Raw genomic sequence first — 21,928 nt, forward strand, 5'->3', positions numbered from 1 at the left:
GATAACTGGAGCTGTAACTACATATTATTTAGTAGCCTGGAGAAAATGGAAGGCTTTGGTCACAATTTCATGGTTTTTACAGTGTTGGAGGTGGGGGAATCTTGATGCTTCTGGAAAGATACAGTCCCAAGAATTGTTCTGTACATTAAATAGTGTCATTATCAACAAATTAAGGTTTTAAACTGCTCCCCAAGATAACTGCTGAAATTCTCACAGTCATATTTAAAATCTACCTGCTGGGGAGAGAGTCATTAGACTTTTAGAAGAGTCCAATGCCCTCATCTAAATTATCTGTGTTATTCCATATAGAAGAACCCCACAATAAATCCAGGTCTTGTAAAAAGAAAAAGTCATTTTGTAGTCCTATGTTTCCAGAGTAGTATTTCCCTTTTTTATTTGTATTTTTTAATTTTTGAGATGGAGTTTCGCTCTTAAGTTTCCCAGGCTGGAGTGCAATGGCGTGATCTCGGCTCACTGCAACCTCCACTTCCTGGGTTCAAGGGTTTCTCCTGCCTTAGCCTCCTGAGTAGCTGGAATTACAGGCATGTGCCACCATGCCCGACTAATTTTGTATTTTTAGTAGAGATGGGGTTTCTCCATGTTGGTCAGGCTGGTCTCGAACTCCTAACCTCAGGTGATCTGCCTGCCTCGGCCTCCCAAAGTGCTGGGATTACAGGCGTAAGCCACCACGCCTGGCTTCAGAGTAGTATTTCTTAAAGGACCAACATTTTCCAAGATTAGAATTGAGAGGGCTCCTAGCTTTTAGTCTCCAAGAACAAAAGACATAGGAATAAAAATAATGAACTTAAAAGAAGTTTATTTTATTATTTTATTATTATTATTTTAGCAAAATAGTTGCACGTGGGCAGCCAGTTGGTGCCAGTGAGGACTTCATTTCTCCATTTGAAGATCTGACTGCGTGAAACTTACACCCAGGCTTTCCTCACAACCACACACCACTCACTGGAGACAACTAGTGGGTGTCCTCCCACTACCAGCTGTCTACTCCCTCCCACACTGTGAATAAAAATAAAACAGTACATTTTTAAAACGTAGTGCTTGCCACACACATCTTTTGAAAATAGCCTGTGCACCTTTCTCTCAGGAGTCGTAGACCAATGTTGATGATTTTGCCTTGTTTTGTAAGTTTATTGAGGATGATAAATCAGTCTGTTATGGTTTCTGTGAACAAGAATGTAAAGGAGTCACCCTGTGGGTAAGAGTAGTTTTTCTGGGATCACTTATCTCTGTGCATATATATTCTGCTGCAGTAGGTGGGGTAATATGGATGAGAAATACTAATGAAGAACTAAATATTCCTTGGTGAGCCTACAATGTATCGTTCCTTTAAAACCAGGGTGTTACCAAAGAGGAGCTAGGACATATTGTACAGTTCAAAAGACAAGTGTTCCTACCACATGCCACTGATGGCACTTCATTCAATACTCATCAAATTAAAAGCTGTGCCCTTCTGTTATGTGAGGTAAAGGAATGTAATTGCACAGATTGCAAGCCAAGATCTCATGCTATATTTGACAATGCAATACACAGGCAAGAAGTCTGACATCTCTGAGCATGTCATGTGTTTGTCATATCCCTTTCTGTTGAGGATGTCTTGTTCACAGCAGGTGTTCAACACCCATTTGTGGATTGATAGCAATCTGTATGGTGAAAATATGATACTATGTTTTTGAAAAGTAAGAGATCACAATCCCATTTATATAAAAGTTCATACTTGAAAAATTCTGAGATCTGAAAATCTAAACCAAAACTTCCAATATGGGGTTGGTTTAAAAGCCATATCACTACATACCACTTGACAACTATAATATCAGTATATGTTTGACACCTAGTTTAGTCATAGTAATAAATGACAGAGAATGATAAATTAAATTCAGAATTATTTATAGAACTTCATTTTTTAAAATAATATTCTGAACTTAGTGCTCTTAATGCGGCTTATAACAAGCACAAGAAAGAAACAGAGAGAGATTAAAAAAAACTGATTTGATTTTCACCATGTTCTCCAATCACTCTGACTCAGGTTTTAATGAGCAATGAAATGTCTAAATTTCAAACATCAGACAACAGAAGGAGGAAGAGAAGAAAAAAACATTAGCAATCCATTCCTGTGATTATTTAATCTTGAATAATGGTATTAACTATATAGCAGAACTATGTACTTTTCACTATACACTTTAAATTTCCATGAAGTCTGATTAAAAAACAAAAAACATGACCCCAAAATAAAAACTTGATGAGAGTAGCAAATCTAGAGATTGACTGATCATACTACCACGATCTTTTCATTTCTTTAAACATTCAAGATAGATCATAAACTGGGTTGGTTTAAAATATGTCTAAAGGGACAATCTGCCCAGATAAAAACGCAAAGAAATTTTATCAGGGGTGAGCTTAAACCACATAAATATCTTCCTATCTGCTTTTGTTTCTCTATATCTGGTATCTTTCCTCATGGATTTAAGATATTATTTTGATCAGGATAAAAATATTATAAATATGAGAAAAAAGTTGACTTCATTTATGCATTTAAAACACATTCATTAAATACCTAAAATCTCTTCTTCCATCTCAGCAAAAGTTTTGAAGAAGCGTTTAAAACATAAATGTGCTTGTGCTTCTTGTTTGTTCTATCTGCATAAAAACAAACACCTTCTATTTGAAGGGCCACTTCATCAGAGCCATGCACCTAGTTGTCACCCAGTGTTTGCTGAAGGCAACACTGAAGCCGTGCTTCTTCATCAGTTGGCCAAGGTCAATTTCTCAAAAGAGAATAATTAATAAAAGTATATATTAAGGTAGGTTGGAAAGGCAACATGTTGAACTGATAACGCTTCTGCAAGTTTGAAGAGAAAGGGAAAACTACTCTTTTAAAACGTCCTTCCTTGCACCCCGGGCGGATATAATAAAACTACTGCCATGGGATGTCTATCATCGTTTCCTTTTCAAGGGAAAATACATAATTTATAATGGCTGATTTCCTCATGATGAGATTTTATTGAACTGACATTTATCATTATAATAAATCTACATAAGGTAAGGTTAAATGCATAATATCAAACATATGTTTTCAGAAATGGATATATCTGTATAAATGTGAACTGATTTATCATGACATTGCTTACCATGTCTGAATAAAAATAATGCAATTCAATCAAATTAAACTAAATGAGAAAATATGCTGAAAATAATGAAGGTTAATAAAAAGAAGAGTAAGAAAAATATAAACATAGTATCATGAATACATACTAAGGAAATATCACATACATGAGTGATAGTTGAAAAAAACAACTTGTATTCTCGTTATGCACATTTAAAATAATTAAACAATTAATACCAATAAAATGGCTTGGTTTTAAGGAAAAAAAGAATAAATTTGTATGGCTGGTCTTCATGATATATCAGTTTAATCATTAAACCTTCTTGTTTCATGATGACTTATGCCCCACAATATCCTCAATGGCAAAGCTAAGCTAACTCACTAGCTTCTGGCTACTCTTAACATCAGGAGCAGATCCAAGCTCTACCGACTTGCTATTTCTATTGAGATACTTTCCATTTGTATGCATCATGTTATGACGATACTTACCTTTAGTTGACTTACCTCTCTATTTTAATCTGCCTAAATACAGAGTCCTGTTATCGGGCTATGTTCTTTAATGGTCTTTCCATATCATTAGTAGTACACAGAAATGCCATGCATATCAGTCAGTTATAAGACAACCAAAGGCAGAAGCTATGTATATGTAGGAACCGAAGAGTAAAACCTACTGTATGATTTAAAGCTCCACAGTTAGAAATGGAGCCTTGATATATGTGTGTGTGGTGTGTGTGTGTATCTCCTAAAATGATTACTTAAGAGTGTGATATTGATGAATTTGGTATATTGCCGTTAATAGGACACAGCACATGAATTGTCTATTTTTTTTTTTTAATTTCCTTTCAGGAAACACATGTGAATACCAGCCCCAAAATATTTCTTCTCTGATTTGTACCCAGAGATGTTAAAAGGGGGAAAGAAACGTGACTGGATAGGCTCACTGGCAGCTAATCATGAACTTCCCCTCAATAATGCTCAACAGACCCATTTTTCTGAGGCACTGTGGAAAGCAGGGCAGCTTACCTCCCCTAATTCCTTCCCCAAACATCAATTCGCACAATAACTTATGGGAATGTTTTATTGCAGATCATCACCACGCACTAGCGTCTGTTATTTGATTACAGTAAAGCCCTCTAGTTACACTTGCCTAATAGTTTCAAATAGAAGAGTATGCATAAAAGAACCACTAGGATTCACTATAAAACTTTAATATCACAACAGTGACTTTTGCAAAACAGTGAAGAACCATTTAATATGAGGTTTTTTTCCCATCCTCCATACCAACAAAGCTTTCTTCAATGGTAATTAAAAGTGACTTCCTCTTGAGGTTATAGATTGGCCATCCCCCTGAAGCATTCCTAAAAGGTGGGAAACTCTTTACAGTTATTGAGGCCCTTGTCAATGGCATTGCAGTAGCCATACAGCTCTTAAAAAGCTGCAGAGTATACTGCTTAGCATTCAGACCTACTTTCCTTGGCTATTTTCTCAGCCGACAATGGGATTATTACTGGGAAATTATCAAAGGGTTTGAGAGAAATTCAGTAGTTGGAGAAAACAAAAAAAAATTGTGAGAACTAAGTGTTTTAGCCTTGTGAAATATTTAATACATCTCCAGAAATCTGTATATTGCAAGAAAACATCAATTATCATTGAGGAGAAGCCTGCGCTATTTGTGCTTATATTTTTATTACTCCAAATAAATAAAACATGTAATTAAAGGTTATGTAACATCTTGGAATCACCTTCCTTCAATAATTAGAAATAAAACCCAATTATTTTTTATGTGTTTCTATTTTAGGCCCACCATTATAGTCTCCAATTTGGTCTTAAACCATGGTTAAAAAGAAAGAACTAAAAGAAATCCCTTTACTCACCTGTGGAGGTATCTCAATGTTTAAATTCCACTAGTCTCAGAGTTATCAGGGTGTGTGTGGAGCAGGGAGCAGAAGTCAAAGCTTGTAATGATGAATTTTCATGGTCTGAAACTACTCTTGGGTTAAGACCGGTTCTTAAGAGTAGAGATAACATGCTATTTCTGGATCAGTGTGTGGGTGAGTAAATTTTCTGTGGGAAAAAAAGTAATAAAATCCAAAGGATAGCCATAAATCTATCTAGATTTCCATGGAGATGACATTTGGATTATTCTTCAGATGGTGTCAACATTATTTGCCCTAGTTTACTAGCTTAGATAGACTCATATTCAACTTCCTTTAGGTTAATCTGTGTAAACAGGATTATGTAGTGTGACTCTATTTTGCATTCAATTCAGGATTTAGGAAAGCGTATTTATTTTTAAAATAAATAAAAAGAACAGAATGTTAACAACATACTGGCATATACTATTTATTTTGCAGTCACTTACTGTAAGTGCTGTCCTCATCTTTGGTGCCATCAATGGTTCCATCCGCCTGCAGCTGCAAGTGGTAGCCTTGTCGGCTGTATAGCTTGGTAACTATACCCTTAAGCTGAGGCTCTGCAAAGAGAACAAGGGTTTGGATCAATTGATACATTGTGCCTATGTAGTTGAAAAGACTCGGAATTTCAATTTCTAATTTCAGTTACAAATCTTAATGGAGTAAGTCAAACTACACTTTTAAAGTGTCTGGAAGAAAGAAAACAAACTCCAAGTTTCGGAATAAATTTCCAAACTAAAGAAACATTTTCTTTCTACCTGGAAACATTGGTAAAGCTTCTGAAAGTGTCTATGGTTTCTGATAACCTGTCCTTTGGTTTATAGAGTGGAACGCTATCTCATTGAGTATTTGTAATGGGATGGCAAATGGCTATGATGCCTTTTGAAATTGTGCTACTTTTCATGTGAAAGAAAAAGGAGAAATACAAAGATAATTCCAAGTTGTTTGCCAATCAACCAAGGACCAAAAACCCACTAGCAAAGATTTCCTTCAGAATGACCACAATTTGAATAAATAATCTCCTTTATTTCTAAGAAGGTAGAAAATGCATAAATAACCTGGAACCCCATTAAGGAAACTGTATTTGGAAAATTGAGCCTTTTATGCCAAAAAAGGGAGGAGGGAGATACAACAACCATTAACACATCTTGTCATATTAATTACCATTAGTGAAAATGTGTGTGAAAAGAGCAGCGTTTTTGTTGGTGGGAAGGAAAAAAATCAGTGCACACTAATTTTTCAAATTTCATATCAGAAGTGTGATTATCAAAAATATGAATTCTTAATTAAAATTATTTTCAATTATGAATAACCATAGATTAATCAAGTGTCTAATTTACCAGTAACAGTCATGTTATCCAAAATTTTCTTTTACTGAATACAGACACCTGCGCTGAAATAATATTTATGTGACTATTCGAGCCACATAATCATTCTTTGCAACCACTTAAGCCTTTTTTGAAACATGCTTAATTTACAGTTAATGCATTAAAAACTTTGTGCAAACAGAAAACGTTATGTCTGCTTTTCCGCCCCAGGGTGTGTAGCACACATAAATGGAGAAATAACAGATCGGTGAGGCTTATTTTTTTTTTTTTTTTTTTGTAATATTTATCTAGTAAAAGGTACAAAAGAGTGTAAAAGATTCATTTGATTGAGAATGGCAAATAAACTGCATGCTCGCTTGAAGGTCTACCTTGACGCAACCTGACACCTAGAGCTGAATTTCCAGTCGCTGGAATATCGCGCTACTCTTACCACCGAAAATGTTCAAAAGCACCCACAATCTGGCTATGAGTTTAAATTCCCTCTTCAACACCGCATTTTAGTAGCATGTAACCAATTATACTAGTCTAACCAAATCTCTAAGCTCTTTGCAGCAAGGTTCTAGAAATCCCCCCTCCCCCCGCCCCAGCAAACATTTCGAAGCTGCACCACAAGTCAAGTCTGTCCCCAAAAGCTTAAAAGTAATCAAAGAAACGCAATGCCTAGACAGCAGAAGCCCACATCCCTTGGAGGTGGAAGCTGGAGGGGAAGGGTCTGACAGGCAGGGATAAGGGTAAGAGAGGGATTCCCCAGGCTCTCCTGGGGCGGGAGGATGCTGTCTGCCCAGCTCTGCGCCTGCAATTTCCACGCCACACACATCATAGCCATGTCTGGGTCACGCCTGCCCACAGCCCACCGGGCATACACATATGTGACGTGTCCGAAGCTGAGGGCAAGCCTCCCAGGGCAGAGTATGCCCCCAGGCTCTGCGCCTGTCCCAGGGCAGTTGCAATGCAGCAAGCCTGTTACTGTTACGGAGGCAAGAAAGCCATCGCCTTCCCACGCACGCACACAGGCTAGGTGGCCTCTTCTGCACAAGATGGGCCACCGACAAACTCACCTATGCTACATACCTGCTCCCCACCGCCCCCACCTCACTCGTAAAGTATGGGGAAAAGAAAGCAAAAACCCTTTCCGACCTGGTCTTCTTCTGCGCCTCTTCTTGGAGCCGAAGAGTTTGACCCGGGAAAAGACATTTAACTTGTTTTTGTCGCAGCTGGTCTTGCCTTTGCTGGGGCTGCTGACACACTTGCAGGCGTTGGATTTCTCGCGCTCGCGGGCTTGCCTCTTCTGACGGATGAGCGAGCTGGCGATAGCCGCCGCCATGGCCACGACGCCCACCACCACCGCTTCTTTTGCTGCCCCTCTCCGGGTTCACCTCCTCCTTCTCCTCCGCTGCTCGTCCGCTGTCTCGCGACTTCGCCGCTTTAGTCTCCTTAGCCTGCGTTTGCCCGGGCTTCTCCGCACTCGGGCTTCAGCCAAGGAGGGGGCTCAGCATGCCGTCCGAGCTCCTCCGGCGGCGGTCCGGCTCCCGCGCGGGCTGCTGGCTGCCTGGGTCGGAGTCGACGCCACAGCCCCGGGCCGGGATCGCGGGCGAGACTGGCAGGCGGAGGCAGCGCTGCGCGACTGCGTGCGGTCGGCCCCTACGCCCCGAGGACACTGTGCAAGTCCAAGTGGCTCGGGTCGGAGTTTCGCGGCACCCCCCGCCCTGTGCCGCGCGGAGGGGGCCAGAGGAGGGAGGCGGGCGGAGGGAGTGAGCGCGGGCGGGAGACAGGCCGGGAGCCCGGGCGGCCGGAGGGAGGAGGGAGGAGGCAGCGCGCGGGGGAGCGCGCCCTCGCCCTGGCCCCTCCGAGTCTTCCACTAGTCCTTGCAACTTCTCGGCGTGATAATCGGGAAAAGTTGGCCCATGCCAGCCTTCCGACAGGGATCAAACAGGTAATGGCCTCGCATCTTCGCTGTTGCTGCTGCTCTGGGCGCGGCACAGTCGCAGCACAGGAATTCAGCCGCCGCAGGCACCCTCCGGAACAGCGCGACAGCCTCCTTGCAGCCCCCTCCCGCGGCGGCCCCTCCCTCCCGGAGCTGAGCCCGTCGGCTCGGAGCCGCAGGCCGCCCCTCCCACCCCCACCCCCCAAGTCCCCGGCAGGCCGTGCCGGCTAACACCTGTAGGGGCTTCCGCACTGCCCCATCGTCCAAATCCTCCTCCCCTCCTTTTCCCGAAAGGAGCTTCGGGAGGAAACAGTGATGGAGGAGGAACCGGGATGAGGTAGTTGGGCTGACGGAGCGGGGGTTTGCTTGGCATTGGGGGATGGCGTGGTGGGGGTGTTTCCTTAGTGTTTGAGCTGACCAGATTGTGCTCGGGCTGGAGCCCCTCAGAAGTTCGCCAGATCCCTGCCTCAGGCTTGGACGCACCAACAACCCGGAGAACCCTCACACACCCGCGCGGAGGTATTTTGCTTGGCGACACTTGTAGCCATTCAGGAGAGGAGGCCAGAGTCCCCAGACGGGTTCAGCCCCAGCGGCAGCAGCAGAAGCAGGCACTGCAGAGCTGCGCCCGCACACCACGCTGCCACCCAGTGGTTTTTGCTGACTTTTCATTTCAAGCCAATTTGTAGGGTCCAAAACCTGTTTTTCCTCTACGCCCCCTTATCTGTCCGCTCAGATTTGGGATTCAAGCAGAGAGCTTGGGTCGTGTACCATAAGCACGACGTGTTTGGGAAATGCAGAGTCGAACCTCTCTATTTAAGCCGTGGCCCATCTCTCATCTCCTAACTTAATGTTTTCTGCTCCTCCAAAGTCAGGCAGCCTTCCTCCCTCCAATTCAGGAACCAGTCTGGCTTGTCGCTGGCCTCACTCTATGAACAAGTTCTGTCCTCTCCCTGCGTTATATTTTATTCTGGAGGAAAAGAAAGAAGAGGTTTTGAGGCCAGAAATGCAGCGAAGAGAAATGGCCTATCTACATCCCTACCTTCAAACACACACAATTATTTGACTATTTTACTTGATTTCTGAGGCCAAATAGCAAGCAAAATAGAGCAGCTGTACTACCTGGCAGCCCTACGCCGTCTTTACTGCACTCCCGCATGGCACCCCCATCACCTCTTCTCAGAACTAATGTAGATGCAAAACCAGATGCTCAGCTTATCTTCAGACCCCAGCCCTTTTTTCCTTGCCTGACCGTCCAGCAAACACGCTCGGACTCAGCAACACTGAAATGCTTTCAGGCTTCCTAGAACATAAGAGCTGAATCACCGGACCCTTCTGTAGATTCCATTGCTTCACAGGGGAAGCTGTTGCTACCCCTCCTTCCACTTCTCCCCAATCTTGAAATGTCTCTTGCTCCATCAGAAGCACCACTGTGTGTCTGCAAGGTAGACTGGGGTAAAGGTTGCAGTGGGCTGAGACTGATAGCTACAGGAGAACGATGCCAAAGGGTCTGACATTTTCTACCTACTGTTTTGTGCTTTTGGCTTTCCCAAATGAAAAGGGAGGACAAGGTAGACGAGAGTTTTAACACCTCAAGTCTATTCAAGTATCCACTTCTTTAAACTTTGATTCATGGGGAAAAATAAATCCCTGATGAATGACTGACTGATACTGATTCTGAAGAGCAGGAGGCTACTTCCTAGTTCAAAATGTATGTGATTGTTGTTTAAATTCCAGATACCATGAAGGGAAATATCTTACATAAAGAGGGGTCAGGAGAAGCTTTGATCGGGCCCAAATATTTGGGGTGGGTGATGAACAGGTACAAGGTCTCTGCTATTCTCTTCATGTTTTTACCTTTTGCTGAGCACCAACCCCAAGGGCCTTTTGTTCCTACTCTCATTTCTGTCTCGGGATCCTGACCTAGAGCAGGCATGCAAAAGCTAAAGAAGGATGAAGTTCTGATTCAGGAAGGGGATAGACCTTAGAAGGAGAGATGGTATTGAGAAAATCATAAGGGCTTTCCCACACCCTTTTTCTTCCACTTCTCTCAGATAGCTCTCACTGTTTGCTTCTGCCAATACCATTGATAAGGTATTTTCAGGATGCCTGTAGAATTATTGATGTGGCCACTCTGTGGTACGTATTAGAGGTAAACAGACTCAGAGAAGACTTCAGGAATATATAATAAGAATGGCGGGGGCATTTATTACAAATTTGCAAACACAAACTGTAAATACATCCTTTTGGTTCTAACTCCCGTCTACTCCACATGAGCTCATGGAACCACTGGGCCAAAGCTGATAACCAGGTGATTCTACACATGTTTGTAGATGTCTTTCTTGCTCTAATCCTTCTCTCCCTGATTAAATTGTATAATATTGAAAAAATGAAGAGTATGGGGGAGGGGGAACCAGACTCTGCCTCCATCACATGTTCCTGCCAACCCACAAAAAGTATTTCTGTCTTTTTATACCCTGCCCCCCTTGAATCTTTTTGTCTTCATGAACAGGAAAATGCATGGCACATTATCAATGAGACTTGAGAAGGGGGCATCTCTCTGTGATCTGTCTGCCTACAGACCTCATTCATTCTCCTCTCTCTTCTACTAAGAGAACTCACAAAGGCCTGTGACCAGAGGGTAAATTCAATCTGGGGCAGAAAGTGAAAGAAAACCATTCTGAAATTGGATCCAAATCATATTGCTCAATGAACTTAACCATTCATAATGCAGATATTGGCCAGGCGTAGTGGCTCACGCCTGTTATCCCATAATTTTGGGAGGCTGAGGTGAGCAGATCACCTGAGGTCAGGAGTTTGAGACCAGCCTGGCCAACATGGTGAAAACCTGTCTCTACTAAAAATACAAAACTAGCCAGGCATGATGGCGCTTGCCTGTAGTCCCAGCTTCTCAGGAGCCTGAGGCGTGAGAATTGCTTGAACTCGGGAGGCAGAGGTTGCAGTGAGCCGAAATCAGGCCACCACACACACACACACACACACACACACACACACACACACACACACACAAAAGCAGATATGTTCGTGTTTTCCTAACTCTCATGTCTATTTCCCAGGTGCTTAAAATTTCAGAGACGGATGTGAATATTACTTTCAAATCTCCAACAGGAAACTATGCCAAAGTCACATGTATCTTGAGAAAGTATAATGAAAGAATTGCAGCCAATCCTAGAGAAGCATATTTTGCTTTTCTTTGCTGTCCCACTGCCTTCCTGGGCCAATAGTATGACATTTGTGTAGGGGAAGTAATAAAGAATTCTCTTTTGACACCTATTTACAAATCCCTTTTTCTCCTGTTTTGATTTGTTCCTAGCAGTTCACATTGTGCCCTTGCTATGGAACTTCCTGGATCTCCTTCATATTTGTAAATTTCAATGATCTCTGCTTATCCCTGGTGGTTCAAACTCTTCTGTGCTCTATTCTAATGTAGGGTCTATTCTTTGTTTCTCCCAGGTGTCCTCTGTCCCATTGCATTGTCCACCAACCTCTTTTTTTGACCATATTCAGAAAGAAAGCATTCTTAGCTTCTTTTTCTAACTCAACTCCTAAAGAGTTCTAGCCTGGCAGGCTGGAAACATATGTTTTAATCCTGTCTCTGCCACTAATTGGCTGTGTGACCTTGAGTATGTCATTTCTCCATATTACAGACCTCAGTTTTCCCATCTTTAAAGTAATGCTTAGACAAGATTGGCAGTTTTCACTTTGTATTCTTCAGCACTCTAAAAGTAATGAAAAGTAATAACAGTTCCCTCGCCAATGTTTCAACAGTAGATTTCATCTATTTTAACTCTTTTCATTCAACTGTTTATTTCTATTTCTCTTTTCATCTGTTTTATATAGTGGAGCGCATCGTATGATTTCTTATGTAAAAAATAAAAATGAAAAGATTCTGGTACTAAAAACAAAATGTTTGGAAACCTCCAGATGATATGTTCCTTAAAGTCCTTTTGGCTCTGGGAGCCTCTGATTATTTTTCCCATATGTTCCTGTTCCTACTTCTTTATCTTCCCCTCTTCATACTTCCCATCTCTCTGTTCTCTTCCCACCCCATGAGAACATCAATTCTAAATTGGATTCCAAGGAAAAATGCAAAAGTCCCTTTGATTCCACTCCTCGTGGGTTCACTTGAGAACTAGGTTTTAGCATTCTTTTCAGAGAGAGTTATGTGAGTTATCTGGGCATAGAATGCTGATCGCTCTCTGCCAATCTCGTTTGGCAGGCCTCAGAGGAGCTGTAAGGAAGCTGAGGGGACCTGCTCTCAAGAGGCACCTCCAGGAGAGAGACAGAAACCCAAACAGATGTGACTGTGATGAGTAAAAATGAGAGAACTCAGACAGCCTAATGGGGAGCAGCCTCAGTCCATTCTGAGCAGAAAGGAATTGACTGTCTTTCTGCAATTCTGAAAATGAGAGGTTTCAAACGCCCTTCTTATGTGAAGAGAAGCTCACTCAGAATCACTTGCCAGTTTGTTCTCCTTCTACACTGACAGTTCACCAAAATATCTGAGTGGCAAGTTACCAGGTCAAGGACTGCTGATGAGCTCAAAGAAAGGAAACGTTGGCAGATTCAAATGCACCAAGGTCGAGTAACACTGGGATCTCCCCATTCACTAAGTAAGGCAGCAGAGGGAGTGTTTAAGAGATGAGGTAGCCAAGTACCACATTTTTTGGTCTATCTACAAAGGCACAGAGAAACAACTGGATAGAAATACAAATGAGGAGATTAGAGAAAAGCTAACAGAATAGGCTCTTTTCAGCCAGTCAGGCACGGTGGCTCACACCTGTAATCCCAGCATTTTGAGAAGGTGAGGCAGGAGATCCCTTGAGCCCTGGAGTTCCAGGCTGCAACAAGCTATGATCCTGCCACTGCGTTTCAGCCTAGGTGACAGAGTAAGACCCTGCCTCTAAAATAAAATAAAATGAAATAAAATAAAGAAAAAAGAAAGGAAGAAAAGAAATAGACTCTTGACACTTAACTCCAGGAAGAAAAATGCAATGTAAGGAAATCTTGTTAGTGTCACACTAGAATTCCAAGTAAAGAAAGAGTGACTACTATATTCTGTTACATGCCCTGACACATATCTTAGCTGGCAAAGATTAGATCATTTACGGGAGTTATACTTCAGAAACAAAGGTCTCCAGAACCATCCTTTTAGAAACTGATTGGCCCTCCTGAATTGCATTTAGAATGAAAATCCACAAGACCTTAGGTTTGCATCACACTAGGATGGTGGCTTGGTCTTCATTATGTCCTGTCTCTGAGATCATTCTCTAAATACTTAAGCTATAGAATTTACTGAAGCTACCTTTGATTTATATTTAAAATCAATTGAGAAAACACTGATTAATTCTGATCCTTAAGAAGAAAAATCCTATCACCCACATAAAAATTTCATTGTTCAGTCATAATTTATGAACATTAAAGCCATAAAACGCCCTGATGGTATTAATCATGTCGGTGAATTCAGCACTTCACCATTTAATTAGCCATGGCAGCTGCAACATCGAGAGTTCAAGGCCTCTGATTACCTGCTTGGCCATTTAATCAAGAAAACCTGGAGAGAAATAGCAGCTTTCTGGGGTGGAGGTTTCTCTCTTAATCTTGAGGAGAGAACACAAGGAAATGAGCTTAAGCTTTAATATGTGGGGATTTAAGTTTGGTACAAGGAAAACATTCTTTTCAGAGAGGGTTGTTAAATACTATAATTGATTGCTGATTTTTCTTCTATAAAAGCTTTTATGAATACAACAAAAACCTTTTCTATCTAGGTGGGTATGTGGGTTGATTTCCATTAAGACGATCATTCTGTCATAAAAACGACACTACTATTTGTATAACCATGACCTGCCACCAAGAAGCAGTCACAGGGAAAGTGGAAAGGGGCAGTAACACCATTATGAGAAGGCAAAGGTTCCCTCTGATAGGGCATGGGGATTGCTAGTGCTTTTGTTGTTGTTTTTGTTTGTTTGTTTTGTTTTTTTGAGACCTGGTCTCTCTGTCACCCAGTCAGGAGTGCAGTGGCATGATCAGCTCACTGTAACCTCTAACTCCTGGGCTCAAGCCATGTCCCACCTCAGTCCCCAAGTAGCTACGACTATGGGCACATGCCACCACATTTAACTACTTTCGTTTTCTAAAGCTAAGGTCTTTCTTTGTTGCCCACGCTTGTCTCTATCTATCTCGTGGCTTCAAGTGATCCTCCCGCCTTGGCCTCCCAAAGTGCTGGAAATTACAGGTGTGAACCAAAGCACAAAGCTGATTGTTAGTGCTTTTGCCTTTGGAAGATCATACTGGATGAACCTGGAGCATGTGGATCAAGGCAGTCACATTCATTTCCTAAAGTTTCTCTCATCCAACTTGCAGATAACACTTTGTAGACACAATAAATATATTGTTAATCAAATGGGTTGCTTCAGTGGTGACAGAGTGTCTAGAGCCAAGAAAAGCATCAGGTTCTCTGAGTGATTTTGATTCTGTTTTACTCAATAATATTTGAAGATCTTGAAGGAACAATTTCTATTTTATGAACTAAGCGATGGCTTATGAACTAAGCGATGGCTAACAAACATAAATGAGGTTTCTCTGGTGAGACATTTATGGCAGCCTAAAAATGTACAAGAATCAGAGACAAAGTATCTGTAACACTGGGTTCATTTCTTGCCCAGTGAACTAGGTAATCTAAATGAAAAGCTAGGGGAAAAAATGATGGAGGGTTTGAGGCAAAAACAGACAACCTAATTTTTCTGGATTTCAGCCAATTCAGGAAATAAAGTTACTGGAAGGTTTGACCTAAACTCAGGATTTGAGGAGAGGAATGCAGTGTGGGCAAATGATCTAGTGTCTGTTATTATTTAGCATATGGAGGCAAGATTCACAACCAGCATTAAGGAACACTGGTGGATTTCCTACTTGCCAATGGCACTGTTTGCCCCAATTTCCTATCAAGAATTTATATTTTTTAAAGCAACACAGAGGTAATGGGAACATACTTTAGTGTTCCCTCAGGATTAAGAGTCTTAACACAACTCTTTTCAGACACGGACCAAGATTTGGGCAGAAGAACCTGGTATATTCAGAGAAAATACTATCCTCCATATTCTGAGGAGGTGAAAGACAGGTTAATAACCCACCTGAGAATTGTGCAGATGCTATAGATGATTTTTAAGCTCTCCCCTCTGCTTTAGATTTGTTTTTCCCAAAACTAGGGTTGGAAATGGTGATAACACTCAATAAATACTATGGGTATAATTGGACAAGCAACTTGTTAAGTGCTATAACCTTATTCCCTTTAATCCTTACAACAACATGTAAGGTACGTATTATCATTATTGCTGTTGCAAAGGTGAGGAAAGTGAAGCCTAGAAAGACTAAGTGATATGACTATGGTTTCCTGGCTAGTACATCAGTGGAAGTGCAAGTATTTAAACTAAGGATCCTTAGCCAAAAAGTACAATTTATGTGTACAAGGCCAGACCTTTAAATACTACTTCTTTCCTCATTGGGTTGCTCAACAGTGGTGCCTGGATGTGACTATCTTTTTGCTTAGGGGACTGAACAAGATGAAATATAGCAGGATTTTCTAATCAGTTTTTTTTCTTTAACAAAACTGAATTATGAAATAAAAATAATACATATGATCTATTTCTAGTTATAAGCACAGTTCATAACACTCAATAACTTCTTACAGCAATATTTAAAGAAAACATTGCTAACTTTCTCATGAAAATTATAGGATTATAAATCACTACTTAATGTTATTCTATGTTTCCTAGACCAAGAAATAGTTTGACACTGGAACCTGTTTTGACTCAGGTAATCTGGGACTTTGGAATGCTATGAGACCCAAAGGACACTTCACTTCCCGGCCTTTCTCTCCATCACTACTTAGCAGAGACAAGAAGTTAAAGCACTCCAAACACTCAGTTCTTTTCATACAGGAAAAACTGGCTTTCCACACTGTAAGCTTTTTTGTGCCATCTGTTTTTAGCTACAGGAAGCTTGAGTTCAGCCAAAAGAGAGAAAAATATTATACACAGTGTATTCACTTCCATACTAGGAAGCCCATGACTATCCTTTTGTAATTAGGAGTTTCTCCAATATCTATTCTAGCTAATTTGCTCTATCTTTTCCCTTCTGACAAACAGTTAAAAGTACAGTCAACTGACTGAACTTATTTAGTAACTTTTCTTGCAACCACCGAAGGCCTCAAGCAATTTTAGAAACTGATTTCCTAACAGGAGCCTTGATGCTCACCTAAAGATTTCATTTTAGAGAAGAGATCTGAGGCAAGAGAAGTTAAATACATTTGGCTTGGGCCATTTGTTCATTTGTTCATTCATTAATTTATTCATTCAAAATTTACTGGGAACTATTTGCCAAGTACTGAGCTAAGACCTGAAGGATACAAAAATACTAATAGCTCTAATGTATTGAGCACCAACTCTACTCCAGGCACTATTCAAAGTACAATAAATCATTACTTAGTGGCATTGATACGTTCTTGAAAACTGCAGTTTTAAGCAAAATGACATAATGAAACCAATTTTTTTTCTCATCAACATTATGAGGAAATATTGAAGGAAATGACATGATTTGAAGACATGCTGTGTGTCATTTCACTTAAAGTTGCAGTTTCCAAGAACCTATTTATGACATTTAAGCGAGGACTTACTGTACTTGATCTTTGTTTGCTCTTTTAATACTTAAAATACCTTATGAACTTATCCCCATTTTACTGATTAACAAGCTCAGATGAAGAAAGGGTAATGCATTCATTAGTGTAGGGAGTGGTGGAGTCAGAATTTGGATCCATGCATACTGACTTTATATCTCATGTTTTAAAAAACGACTCTACTGCCTCTCCAGTGACTGTCCCTGGCCTCAAGTGGAGGAGAAAGAGAAGTAAATAGTTAACTAAAACAGAAGTGTGACAAGCACTTTAAGAATGATACTAAATATCCAGTGTTTTCAGAGCCCAAAGAGGGCACAGCTAACTCTGTGGGCAGGAGGGCAGGAAGGCAGGAATTGAGTCCAGCTTCAGAAAACAAAACCTGTCACTGAAGATGAATGTGGGAGGATGGGAAGAAGTTCAGAAGTTGGGGAACGAAATTAGGTAAAGCCAGACTTCAAACCTGGATGTCGACTGACTCCTGGTACTATATTCTTTTTACTAGGCCATATTACTTTCCCTCAGCTTAAAGAACTTGCAAAACCTTTAGATTTTTATATCCCTACACTTTGAACATCAACCATTGGGGATTGGGGGAAATTGACTGTGCTATGTGGATATTCTGATGAACATTTGTAAGTTTTTATTCCTTGCTTATAAAAGATTGTCTTCTTTTTCCTGCTGATCGCATTCAGCACATATTGTCAACATTGATGTCCAAGTATACACTTGTTACTGATTTCTGACCGGCACCAGTAGAAGTAATCCGTTTAGAAAGATGCCAATAAAAATGTATGCCATGGTAAGTCAGCCGTTCTCCTGATATAACTGGAGTGAAGTTGGAGACCAGAGATTTCTCACATGGGCAGTCAATAAATAATTTTATAATGATAAAACTTTAAGCTAACAAATTAAAGATTGTGTGAAAAGGTTGTCCAAGCCAGGTAATGCCAGTAATTCATCTATATAGATTTCAATATTCCTACAGGAGCGAAACAACTAGGATTTGGTTGATATTTGAATATATTGAAAACATATTGAAAATTTCCCTGCTCACTGTATTCCTCTTCAATTGTGCTTACTCAGGTTTTCTATTGCTGTGCTTCAATTCTGGAAATTTAGCTATCAACTCTTTACTTATTGCCTCTCTTTAAATCTCTATTGTTCTACTGAAACTTCTGTTAGGTGCATCCTACCTATTCTTCCACAAAACACAGAAATGATGGATACAATATTCATTTTATTTAGTCTCTCCCTCATGATTCCTTACTTCTCTTTCCTAGTTCCATCTCTATGTCTTTCTTTGCCAAATCTGGGTGCTTCACTGATCCCCTCTTTAGCTGGATTTATCTGTTGATTTTGTTTTTATTTCATTGATAGAAATACTATATTATATATTATACAATAATATTTTATGAATGACATAAAATTAGATATATACACAAATGTTATATATATAATATATATACACATATATTAAATACATATACATATTTACATTTTCTGTTTGGTGTTTGATACTATGTCTGCTATTTTTTCATGATGTTCTGATCATATCTTCTGAATTTTATTCCTTTATCTTACTGAACATTTTGATGACACTTATGCACGTATGTTAAAGCCTCTTTCATACTGCCTTATTTCTGGAGTCTGAATTACTCTGGTTACTGTCACTGCTGACTCTTCCATGCTGTTTTATTCCTCTTCTTGCTCTGTAAATTCGACTGTGTGCTTACATTCAACAGGAGCGTTGTTCTCTGTAAAATACCACATGAACCCTGGAGAGTAGAGTTACCTACCTCAATAGTTTTGTGTTTTTCTCTGCCAGCACTCTATGGGTTTCACTGATTACAGATCAGTTTTTATTTTAATTTCCCAGTACAGATTCATAGTATGGGTTCAGATGTGGGTTCCAATATTTTATATTCTCAGCCCAGAATGGAAACCCCACTTACATTCTGTGTCCCCAGGCCTTGGGCCCTGATTTGTCATGAACTGAATTGGACTCATTGGCTCCTGGGGTTGTGCAGTCCATTCAGGGCTCTGTATCAGGGCTGTGGCTTCAACTTAAGTCCCAGGGTATATACCCACTTCGGCTACACTTGATGGCCATTTAACTTCAACTGCTGTAATTTGCTTTGGCTTTGAATTGTTTCTTAATTTCTATCACCTACAGAGTTTCCTTTTTTGGCTTTTGAATTCTCTTGCATATTGTCAAAGACTTACAGTAATATTTTACTCACTATTTCTGTGTTTCTGTAGAATAGGTAGTAACAAGCAATACATTAGTTCAACATATTGACTATAAGTCCTCATTCATTCTTTACTTTCACCATATCACTAAAACTACTGTTACTAAAGTGATCGGTAACCTTCTTATTGTCATATCCAATGCCTTGTTCGCTGTCATTACTTTATACAACCTTTCAGCAGTGTTTGATGCTGTTGACCATTCTCTTTGTAACACATGAACCTTCTCCCCTTGGCTTGTCCAACATTATGCTCTCCTAGTTTTCCTCATATCTGTATTTGACTGCTCCTACTTTTTCTCATTTTCTGGTTCCCCTTTCCTCTTATTAACCATTTGAGTGCTTTAGGATTCTGTCCTATACCCTCTAATTTTCTCCCTCAATCTTTTCTTTCTAGGTATTTGCTCTAGTGACTTTATTCATCCATCCTACAAATGTTCTTTGAGCATCTACTAGGTGCCAGGCGGAGTTGTAGGTATTCAGTGGTGATCAAAGCAGATATCTTGACCACATGAAAATTATAGTGTAATGAGGAGTCAGATAATTAACAACACATATAATTAGTTATAAATTGTGATTACTGCTATAAAAATATAATGTCATTCAAGAGTAATGCAGAAGAACCTAACTGAAATTGGAAGGTCAGAGAAGGCCTCTAAAAGGAGATAACATTTTGCTGACTCTTAAAATATGATATGGACCCAGCCATATGAATAGTGCAGGAGAGAAGTACCATTTACACTATGACAACTCCAATGGTCTCCACTGCTTTCATCTACTCAGTTCTGAGCTCCATATAAGGATAGTTATACCCAATTGACCCTCAGGACCTCAAATGAAACAAATCCAAAATTGAACTTATCTCCCAATACTGATTCCTCTTGTCTTATCCATGTAGTGATTAATGGTGTTTCTTTTATCTCACCCCTTTCTGGATACATCCTCTATTTTAACCAAACCAGAAACCTGGACATTATCCTCAACTCTTTCCTTTCCGCCCACTCTACATCCAAGGGGTAACCAAATACTACAGTTCTACCTTCTTCATAGCACCTCTAAATTCCAATTGTTAAGACATTCATCTATTCTTGTTTCATTTCTTTCCTGAATTTCATTATAGTCTCCTAACTGCATTCCTCTGCCTCTTGTCTTGCCTGTGATCAAACTACTCTGCTCACTGCTACAGTTCTAACCTACATATCTGATCACATTATGCCCCGCTAACAGGTATTCAGTGGCTCTTCATCATGCACAAGCCTTCCAGTATCGGGACCCAGATTTCTTTGTCACACTTCCTTTTTGTCACTCTCTGACACACTGTATTTCAGGCATACCAAAGTATTTCCTTTCTCCAAAATAACCCCCTCATACCCTTTAGCCACTCCAACTGCTATACCCTTGAAAATTCTATTCCCTCCTACCTAGCAAAGTCTTTAGGATTGATCTCAGATATTACCTCTTCTGGGACACCTTCCTCAAATTTCCCATGTAAAAATGTTCTGTTCCATAGCCTATATATATATAGCTATTTAATGACAACTATAAGGTTAATTTCTTTCTACTTGTCTGTCTTTCCCACTAAATAGTGAGTTCACTGAGGCAGGGATTAGGACTTCATCTCTGGGTCTCCACATCCAGACAGAGTAGGGGCTCAATAAATTGTAGTTTTATGAATAAATGGATTAGCTAACTCTCTCTTTCTCCCTTTGGAAACCGCACAGGGGACATCTGAAGCAATGAAATGCAAGACAGGTCCATTTGGATGAGTAGGTTCATGTACAATAAATGTTAGAGTATGTAGGACTTAGGTCATGTTTTAATAACAAACAGAAGCAATGTTCAGGCATTAAAGTATAAACAAAGGACTATTTGATTCTTGTTAAAGGGAAAGTTAAATCAGGTTAGTAATTATGTTGGTCCATAGTTTAGCCATATTCTGATATTAAAATACTCTTTTACAAGTATACAATTATACAATATCTGTCTCACGAAACTCTTTCACAACCAGTGTCTTATTCAATCTGTATGAGAACTGGTGAAGTAGGCAGAGTAGGTTTCAACCGGGTCTTTTTATAAATCGGAAAATTGTGTCCCACCAAGAGGTCATGGTTTGCTTTAACAGCGCACAACAAATTTATTAATTAATCATTCATTAACTCATTAATTAACTCATTCCAAAGAAGAATTGAAATGGCTTACAAAAAGGTGCACAAGAAAATAAAATTGAAACACAAATAAAGAAACATCATAGTGAATGACCAAGAGTCAGATAGAAGAGGAGGCCAGCAGGGTTTCCAACCCAGGTTTCTAACTCCTAGTCTCACTCCCTTTCAGCTCCATTAGGTGGCCTCCAAAAGCTTTTGAACCACTGTGTGGTGACTGGCAAGAGATTTGCTGGCATTAATAAAAAAGTAGCAACAATTTTGACCTCAGAAAGCAAACAGCCCAGTATCTATTTGAATAATCTCCCATCAAATGTAAGCACTGAAAATTGAATCCAAACTTGAATTACGGCAATTATCCTGCTTGGATTAGAAGCCTAATCAACCAACAGACACAAGTAAGATGAAATGAGCTGAAACCACAGAGAAAATTGGTCCATGAGAGGACAGGGGCCTGGGTTTAATTTTCAGAGCTACATATATGTTTAAAAAGGTAGCTCTATTTCTGAGGTAAACTAATTCAATTTTGATCACATCACATTTTA

General features: G+C 40.2%; 1 protein-coding gene and 2 long non-coding RNA genes across 6 annotated transcripts in view; 2 read left to right on the plus strand and 1 right to left on the minus strand.

Annotated features, from left to right (window-relative positions):
- FGF13 (fibroblast growth factor 13) overlaps positions 1–21,928 on the minus strand; it is a 612,099-nt gene that overhangs the window by 69,565 nt on the left and 520,606 nt on the right. For 2 of the 3 annotated variants that reach the window (XM_050776164.1, XM_050776163.1), the window contains exon 4: positions 5,484–5,594. In XM_050776164.1, coding sequence (XP_050632121.1) covers positions 5,484–5,594 — 111 coding nt within the window. Of the gene's footprint in view, positions 1–5,483; positions 5,595–7,499; positions 8,430–21,928 lie in introns of those variants that run through there. The other variant, XM_050776165.1, reaches the window with a different exon arrangement.
- LOC126946155 (uncharacterized) overlaps positions 6,987–21,928 on the plus strand; it is a 79,698-nt gene continuing 64,756 nt past the window's right edge. Inside the window, exon 1 of one of the 2 annotated variants that reach the window (XR_007722596.1) lies at positions 6,987–7,093. This is a non-coding gene — a long non-coding RNA (uncharacterized LOC126946155). The remainder of the gene's footprint in view (positions 7,094–21,928) is intronic. The other variant, XR_007722595.1, reaches the window with a different exon arrangement.
- On the plus strand, positions 8,770–13,217 carry LOC126946158 (uncharacterized). The gene is made up of 3 exons (XR_007722599.1): positions 8,770–8,805; positions 11,361–11,446; positions 12,524–13,217. It is a non-coding gene; the product is annotated as an uncharacterized LOC126946158 (long non-coding RNA).

The sequence above is a fragment of the Macaca thibetana genome, chromosome X, assembly GCF_024542745.1.
Source record: "Macaca thibetana thibetana isolate TM-01 chromosome X, ASM2454274v1, whole genome shotgun sequence".
Taxonomy (NCBI): Eukaryota; Metazoa; Chordata; class Mammalia; order Primates; family Cercopithecidae; genus Macaca; species Macaca thibetana.